At 48.6% G+C, this 9413-nt stretch overlaps 1 protein-coding gene across 1 annotated transcript in view; it reads right to left on the reverse strand.

Annotated features, from left to right (window-relative positions):
• ESYT3 (extended synaptotagmin 3) overlaps window positions 1-8291 on the reverse strand; it is a 33147-nt gene extending 24856 nt beyond the window's left edge. Inside the window, exon 1 of the mRNA XM_054381255.1 lies at window positions 8007-8291. Coding sequence (XP_054237230.1) covers window positions 8007-8291 — 285 coding nt within the window. The remainder of the gene's footprint in view (window positions 1-8006) is intronic.
• Between the last annotated feature and the right edge of the window lie 1122 nt (window positions 8292-9413).

Here is a 9413-nt window from a genome sequence, read left to right on the forward strand (position 1 = left end):
CACATGTGAGAGAGACTACAGGGTGTGGAACAAGTTTTAAAGATGAGATCCCTCTACCCCCATACATACATCCTTTATAATTTACTACCTCCTTGAGAAATTGTAAAAGGCAAATAGACCAGTAAAACATAGTAAAAGGCAAATGAACACACGTGAACTGATGTACCAGTATGCCTCTGGGCACAGTTATACAATTGCAGTAAGTGTCATATCCTGCTCATGATGTAAAGCAGCATTAGATTTCTCATCTTTCTCTTGGCCACACCTTGGGAAGCCATGAGAACATGCTTCCTTGTAAGATCATGAGCTCTGCAGGACCTGTTCCTTGACTGGCTCACCTACATCAGATGCCATACCTTGGAACCTGCTTAGGAAACTCAGTGTATTGGTTGTGGCAGTGTCATGGATTGAATTGAACCTCTTGCTGTTATTCATGCTGTGCTGCAGCTGTGCCAGCTTCGAAAATGAAAGCACTAACTGGAGCAAAGTATGATGGGGCTTGAAGTTCAGATTGCAACGTGGGAGGCTTCCTGTTCCAGTTGCTGCTTCTGGGTTCGAGGTTCTTTGGGTGTTATCTCTTCCACTAGGATGGCAGCAGGACAAGGAGGGGTGGGGGAGTAGTTTTCTGGGCTTTTGGCCCGCTTGGTTCTGCTTGCTGCTGCTTTGCGCCATGCTGCTTCTGCAAACAGGCTAAGGTAATTATGCACTTTGTACCATGTTCATCTGATTATTGATCAGTAAATTTTATTCTTATCTCACCGTTTTTTGGTCACAATGCTGAGTTTTTGTGTGTTACTTTTCCCTCCCTTCTGTGTTGGGAAAACAGCCAGGTTAACCCCCTGGTTTGGTGTGACCTGGTTTGCCTCTGATTGAAACCATTGCAGGCAGCATTTCTCCACTAGTGCCAGCACAGTGCTTCAGGGAAAAGAAGCACTGTCAGAGTTCAAGCCAGTTAGATACACTCTCGTGTGCAACAGTCCAGTGCTTTCATCTCTCAGAGCTTTTTAAGCTGCTAAGGACAAATTAAATCAGAGTAGCCATTCATGCATCATGTTTTCAAGTTGGGCACATCACATGCCAGCGAACAGCGTACGTGTCCGTTACAACATCCCTCCAGTTCCCTGCAGCACTGCCTCCTTCAATCACCATCAGGGCAATCTGATATGAGGACACTCTCAAGCAAGCCACTGATTTCTCAGACCTCACCAAGAAGCTGCTGAGAAAAGAGCCACAATCTCCTTACTACAATCAGGCAGTAAAGTCTTGCAGATGCAGCGTTTTCAGCCAGTGCCACAAGCTAGTAGCAGGTTATGGCAGGAGGACAGGTCAGTGCTGCAGCTTCTTGCAACAGACATTCAGGCCCTGCTCAGCTCTACAAGAGCACCCAAATACAAAGGGATCTAGGCTGATCATAGTAATCAGGTAGAACAGTATGTTACCTCCTTATTCAAGAGCTGTGAATAACATTCTCCAGTCAAAGCCTTGCTGCTCAATTCATCAGCTTCCAGAGAGGTGCTCAGAGATGTTCAGTTCAGATGGAACAGAGAGCAGCCTGCCTTTTATTCCAGCTTCATGTATGATTTCAGAGCCCATTTCCCTTACTCAAGTAATGCTACAAATTATCTCCAATTACTACATTACAAAAACCTGAAGTGGTATTAGTGATATTTCTTTTGATGCTCTAAATAGCAACCTTTTCATTAAATAAGACAACTCAAGTCCACTGAAATGCCAGCCTACTCATCTCTATCTGCAAGGTAAAGTGAGAATACAGCACCAGAAGGGACAATTCATACTGATAAAACATTGCTGATATTTTACAGTAAGGTGGATGATGTGAATCAGGGGACCTCCACCTGCCAGCCTTTCATCCTTCACCAAAAGGTCTTCCAGCAAGGCAAGGTAGCTGGAATCCAGTTCCAGTTATGGAATCACAGAATGGTATTGGTTGGAAAAGACCTCTAAGATCATCAAGTCCAACCATCAACCTAATGCCACTACGACCATTAAACCATGTTTCGAAGTGCCATGTCCACTTGAACACCTCCAGGGCAGTGACTCCATCACCACCCTGGGCAATCTATTCCAAAGCCTGACCACTCTTTCAGTAAAGAAATTTTTCCTCACATCCAATTTAAACCTCCCCTGGCACAATTTCAGGCCATTTCTTCTCATGCTATCAGCTGATACTAGAGAGAATAGACTGACACCCACCTCACTACAACCTCCCTTCAGGGAGCTGTAGAGAGCAATGAGGTCTTCCCGCCCAGCCTCTTTCTCCACACTAAACAACCCCAGTTCCCTCAGCCACTCCTCGTAAGACCTGTTCTCTAGACCCTTCGCCAGCTTTGTTGCTTTTCTCTGGGCATGCTCCAGGACCTTGATGTTTTTCTTGTAGTGAGAGGCCCAAAAGTGAGGTGCAGCCTCACCAGAGCATGCACCAAGGGCATGATCACTTTCCTACTCCTGCTGGCCACACTGTTCCTGATACAGGCTTGGATACTGTTGGCTTTCTTGGCCACCTGAGCACACTTCTGGTTTATGTTCAGATAGCTGTCAACCAGCACCCCCAGGTCCTTTTCAGGAAACAGGCAAAACCCATAGGGAGGCAGCAGCTAGATCCACCTTCAGAAAGAGCAAAATTGAATTTGCTGTTTGAGCCAGACAGCCAAACCACACAGCTCAAGGCAAATTCCAAAAGCAACCACAATGGATGATGTATCACTGTGTCACATCTTGGACTGCTGTGATAGGATTGGCAGTCATCTGTAGTACACTTCCATCCTGACTGACAATGTCTCATTCATGTGTCTGCAACAGAGCTCCTACCCAGACACTCTGTGCCTCAGTTTCCTTTGACAGACAGGCAAAAAGGCACTTCTGTAGCTCAAAGGTACCAAACACCACCAGGAGCTCCTGGGCTAACACAACAGGGCTCTCACAAAGGCAAACACCACAAAAATAATAAATGTTTATAAATACCTGAGAGCTGGCTGTCAAGAGGGACAGGACAGGCTCCTCTCAGTTGCACCCTGTGATAGGATGAGGGGTAATGGATAGAAACTACAGCACAGGAGGTTCCCCCTCCACATGAGGAGGAAATTCTTCACTGCGAGGGTTACAGAGCACTGGAAGAGGCTCCCCAGAGAGGTTGTGGAGTCGCCCTCTCTAGAGACATTCAAGACCCATCTGGATGGATTCCTGTGTGACCTGTGCTGGATTCTGTGGTCCTGCTCTGGCAGGTGGGCTGGACTCGATCTCCAGAGGTCTCTTCCAACCCCTAACATCCTGAGACCCTGTGAAATGGACTTGACTACCTGTCCCTAGTGGAACCAGCTTCCTGCCCATTACGAAAGGCCACCAAACTTCACTGGGTTGCTGATATCAAAGGTCAGCTCCACTCAATGGTACAAATTCAATGAGCAGTTCTGCAGAAGCAGCACACCTTGATATTCAAGTGTTACATCTAGCTTATGTGCTGACTAGTAAGACCAAGCAAAGACATTCCTACCCAGAGGGTATTCCCATAATGACATATCCCACTAGCAGAGTTCTGCTCCAGTTCAGCCCAGGGACACCTCCAAGTTCTTTCTCGACCCAACAGCTTACTCTTGGTATGTTTCAGAAAAAATAAACATCTGCAGTTCCACACTTTTAAACCATCTGCTCTGGACTTCAGACTCTCTTCTGGCCCTTGCAACTGGTGAAAGCCCTGGCAGCAAGGTCTTGTCCTTGAGCTTGTCATCAGCACAGCGTCAAGCTTTACAGTCTCAAGTTGTGCCAGGGGAGGTATAGGCTAGACATTAGGAGAAAGTTCTTCCCAGAGAGGGTGATTGCCCATTGGAATGGGCTGCCCAGGAAGGTGGTGGAGTCGCCGTCCCTGGAGATGTTCAAGAGCAGACTGGATGCTCTGTGTCTTAGTGCCATGGTCTAGTTGATTGGATAGGGCTGGGTGATAGGTTGGACTGGATGATCTTGGAGGTCTCTTCCAACCTGGTTGATTCTATGATTCTAAGAGAAGCCTCAAACACTTCCTGTTAAGCCCAGAAGCAGCCACCAACAGCTGCCAAAGTTAACACCATCCCAGAATAAGGCTTACTCCTGTAGCCTTGGGCAAGTCAACTATCAAAATGAGTTTTCCCCATCCAGAAAAGCAGGCGTGCTTCTTGACAAGATTTTAGGAATGCTGCAAAAATTACTTAGCATTTGAAAAGAGCTTTGAAGATCAAACCCAGCAGGTTAGGGCCAATTACTAGCAAGTAAAGAAAATGTGTAAGTCTCTGCACAACTCCACCTTGCCCTGGAGCAGACCACACCAATGATCATAGCAATAGCAAACCCCATGTCTGACACAACAGTGCCCTTCTGTCCAAACGCAACACTGGAATCTATTCATCAAGGGGTTTATGTTTGGGGGGGTTGTTGTGGGTTTTGTTGTTTGGTTGGTTTTTTTGGTTGTTTGGGGTTTGTTTTGAATTTTTTTTAAGGGACATTTTTAACTCCCTGTGTTGGGGCAAAAGCCTAAACAAGCCTTTTGTACGAACAAGAAATTGACAAAGGTTTAAAAGGACTGTTCTGTACCTAGTAATATCATTTTCTCCCAATAAAGAGAGCTTTAAAATCAGGAGAAACCCAGCATATTTGGATGTTCTCACCTGCAAACTGCTAACAGCTGCAAAAGCAAACCAGGGAAGTCACCACAACCTCCAGTAGCCAGAATGAAGGTAGAAATCCAATCACTTCTGCTCTGGGCACTGACTGGTTTTACACAAGTCAGGCTAAAGGCTACACAGGCTTTGAAATCAGAAAATCTCACCTCTCCAAGACACAAACCTGACTCTGCTCAACATGAACAGATTTCCAGGCTGGTTTCCCTAGGAAGCACAGCCTGCCCACGTAAGCTGTCTAGCACAGGAATGCTTCTCTTCCAAACTCCCTGGCTGGTTTCAGTCAAGAAACTGGTGCTGCAAAATAACCCTGCAAATCCCCTAAAACAGATGGTTAAGTAGATGAGGGAAACCCTCTCAGCATCCCCCCTGAAGGAAAGGCTGCAATACAAATACATCTCCTAACTACTGATACCACAGCCTCAGCCACATTGAAGAAGCCACTGCACTGCCCTCAGGGAGAACGGGTTTTAACCAACCAAAACAATCAATGGTCTGAACTCTCCACTGGATGGATTACTCTTCAATTTGCTACTGGACACACAATTACTTACCATTCCCCTAAAACTCTGCTATCATTTCACACCTCCAAAACCTTTCCCAGGATTACAACATTGAAAATCCAACCTGTGATCCTCCTGCCTGAATTGTATTCCCTCTCCCACCTCTGCATGCCAGGAGAGAAGAATGCAAGGGACATTTTTAGAGCTGTTTCAGTTGAAGGTTCATGCTGTGTCCTGCCCTTCGGTCACAACACCCCCTAGTAATGCTACAGGCTTGGGGAAAAGTGGCTGGAAAGCAGCCTGGTGGAAAAGAAGCTGGGGTTGCTGGTGGATGGCCAGCTGAACATGAGCCAGCAGTGTGCCCAAGTAGCCAAGAAGGCCAATGATATCCTGGCTGTATCAAAAACAGTGTGTCCAGCAGGAGTAGGGAAGGGATTGTGGCTCTGTACTCAGCCCTGTTAAGGCCACAGCTTGAGCACTGTGTTCAGTTCTTGGCACCACAGTACAAGAAAGACATTGAGGTCTTGGAACATGTCCAGAGAAGAGCAACAAGAGTGGTGGGGGGTTTGGAGGGCATGCTATCCAAGGAGCTGCTGAGGGAGCTGGGGTTGTTTAGTCTGGAGAAGAGAAGGCAAAGGGGAGATCTTATTATTCTCTACAATCATGTGAAAGGAGATTTTAGGGAGGCTGGTGTTGGTCTCCTCTGCCTAGTATGTAGTGATAGGACAAGAGGAAAGGGGTTTAAGTTGTACCAGGGGATGTTTAGATTGGACATTAGGAAAAACTTCTTTACTGAGAGTGGTGAGGCATTGGAAGAAGCTCCCCAGGGAGGTGGTGGAATTGCCATCCCTGGAGGTGTTCAAGAAGCTGCAGACGTGGCGCTTCAGGATATTGTTTAGTGGTCATGGTAGTTGGGTTATGGTTGGAGTTGATCTCCTTAAAGGTCTCTTCCAGGCTTGATGATTCCATTCTATGATTCTAACAACACAGTGAATAAACTGAACAGACAGCAGGTGAGAATTAGCCTTCAACACTGGTACAGGGGAAAAGCAGAAGATCAAATCAAGTAAGAGAATAGAAGGAAAATTAAAACTGATGAGTTAAATAACTATCAGGTGCAAGTGTGGTGTGGAAGCAAACACCAACTATGAAGAAGTTACCAAGGAAAAGGAAAGAAAGAGAAGTGGCAATATGAATAAAAGCTCTTACTACAGCACACCATGCAGCTCCTTTATCCTTAGGTCCTACATCCTGCCTTCCAGCAGCAAACTCCCAAGAATTCACAAGTCAAAAGCAAGGTCTCTGAAGAGAGTCTAACACCATGTTCTCTGTGAACATGTGCTAGGCAGTAGAAGACAGTGGTGAGATTCCCCCTTAAGCCTTCCCTTCTCCTAGAGAAGGCTAAATAGACCCGGCTCCTTTGACTTCCCCTCACTCACCAGGTGCTCCAGCCCCTAACCATCTCAGTGGGCTCTGCTGGGGTATCTCCATTTGTCAAAACCTCTCGAGCTCCTGGGGGAACACAGCACTCTCAGTGCAGCCTTGTGAGTGCCAAGAGCAGGGCAACCATCAACACCTGTCCATGTCCTGATGAAGCCTGACACTTTCAACCACAGAACCTAAGAACTTTTGAGATTGCTTGTGTGTGTTGGGAAGGGACAATTCTGATTTTTCAGCAATGACTAAGAGACTCGATTTCTCTTTACCAAGGTTCAAGGCACTCGAGAATAGAACACACCACCATTTTCACAGCATCAGAGCCAAGAACTGACACCACCACACGCATTAATGCTCCGACTCGTTGTAAATCCTCTGAGGACAAAACCAAGCAGAACCCTCTCTCAAATGCAGATTTCTGCGCCCGGCGGGAGGGAACATGTGCGGGGAGCTGCACCAGCTCTGCCAGGAGACCCTGACCTCGCTTCCCAGAAGTGCCGACTGCCTTCCTTTGTTTCCCACAGAATTAAGGAGAGCCAAGTGCTGTGGGCTATATAAAACAGTTTGCTGACTATAAATGTCTCCACGCAACACTCCTTACAAACAGAGCTCTTTGATATACTTTCTTACAAAAAAAGCATTTCCCTACCAGTCCCCGACATGTTTTTAAATGCTAAGCAAATGACGATGAAAGAAAAAAAAAAAAAACCCCAAACCCTCATCATCCTTTTCCATTAGTCAACCGAGGCTACCCAACAAATAGCCAAAAACCTAAGAGTGGTGAGGAACAAATGCAAAGAATGAAGAAGGCTTGGCTTGCCATACCATCGAGATAGCCTTTTAAATTTAAATATTTGGGGTTTAGCAGGCAGAAAATATGTATTATGATTTTAGATTTTTGTGGGTTGTTTTTTTGTTTCTTTGGTTGTCGGGGAGGTTTTTGTTGGTTTTTTTTCGATGGCACTAAAGAGCCGAGGACAGAACTTTCTGGATGAGAAGATCTAGAGTTAATACCCCTATATCAAAACCCCTGCAATGCAACAGCACATATGTGTAACAAGATTTCTCTAGAGACGCAGCAGTCTAATTTCACAAGCACGCCAACAGCAACACGCAGAATTCCCGGACTAAAACAATTTCCAGTTTGGTACTCACTTTACTGAGCAAGACTTCAAAGCCCGAGGGCTTACGGCTCGGTCCAAGGCACCACTGCCACCCCTCTTCCTTTGCTCTCCAGCTGCTCACCACAGAATACCCTGCTCCCTCCGTACCGCCGGGCGCTCCGAAGCCGCTGGGAGCCCTCAGCGTCCCAACTCCCAGGGGCTGCCGCCGCTGTCGCGGCGGGGTTCTCGGCAACGCGGCGGCTGCAGCGCACCTGTGCCCCCCGGTCCTCACTCACCCAAGCCGGCAGGTGCCGGGCGGCCAGGCCCTGACACACCGCCTCCCGCTCGTCCTCCAGCAGCGCGAAAGCGGCAGCCAGCCGGTCGCGCTTCCGTCGCCGGTTGTGTCCCCAGCACAGCCACAGCGCCAGCCCAAGCAGCACCCAGCTGCCGCTCAGCCCCAGGTACCCCGCCAGGTACACGGGACCGAGCCATAGCAGCGTCCGCGCCGCAGACGACAGCAGCAGCCGCGGCAGGGCGCCGGGCCGCCGGCCAGCGGGGCGGGAGGCAGCCGCGGGATTCATGATGCGCGCCGCAGCTCCCCCGACTCCGAGGGGTCTTCCCTGCCGAGTGCGCCAGCCTCACGCCGCCGCAGCTGCCTCCGCCCGGCGGGGAGGCGCGACCCGCGCCGCGGGGGCACCCGCCCGGCCCGGCCCCTCTGCCAGCGCACTATGGCGCCCCCGAGCGACCGCGCCGCCGAACTCCGGCGGGGCAAGTCGCGCCGTGGCGCCCCCGAGTGGGCGGCAGTTGCGGGGCAGCCAGCGCCGAGCGCCACGCCTAGGGGCGGCTCCTCAGGAGCCACGCTCGCTCCCGCAGGCGAGGGACAGGGGCGCTGCTTCAACCCGCACCCTGCTGGTGAAGGGCACGGCATCCGAGCGCAGAAAGAGGTGAGAGTGAAGGAACCCGTCACACCCCAAGCACGGCTGATGAGCAAGGAGTCTCTCCAACCTGCTCAGGAGTAGTTCTACTTTAGGCTGCCAGTTGTGGGATCATCCACCTCTGGCTTGCTCCAGGCACTACTATGGTCCATTTCTTTCAGTGGACCTAACCAGAAGCAGAAACACTCACTGCTTGGAATAATAAAAGTGCTTTTTCCTCCTGCTCTTTTGATTTTGGTGGTGATAGCATGGGGGTTCAGATTTTCAAACACTGAGAAATACATTAGGGAACGCAACATCATTTGGGAACCTTGAGATGCTCTTATTCCCAGCATTATTAGTTCTCTACCGTTCTCTACATGCTTCAAGCAACTGTCAGGCTGCAACTGTACAGTTCTATCTACACTGTGTTTTCCATTGTAGCTTTCCCTGGACCAGGCAAATGCTGCTCTTTGTTCAGTAGATAAGTCTGGAACACCAGTGAACAATGCCAGCTTTTAATGTGGCCCTTTTTTTTTATGTTGGTGCACAAGATAACAAATGATGAGCCAGACACAGACCTCCAGGAAAAGGAAATTGGCTATGACTGGGGAAAACTAGGCTTGGACCCCTCTTTGCCTTGGAATTGGTATTTAATTATGGATCAGTCCATAAATCAAACAATACCGCAAGTGATCCTCATTTGTATGTTAATCATTGTGCCTGACTGATCCGGGATAGAAATTAGTTCAGGCATCTGAAAAAAATCAAGCCTCAAATGCCTCACAT

The sequence above is a fragment of the Indicator indicator genome, chromosome 5 (genome assembly GCF_027791375.1).
Source record: "Indicator indicator isolate 239-I01 chromosome 5, UM_Iind_1.1, whole genome shotgun sequence".
Classification (NCBI taxonomy): Eukaryota; Metazoa; Chordata; class Aves; order Piciformes; family Indicatoridae; genus Indicator; species Indicator indicator.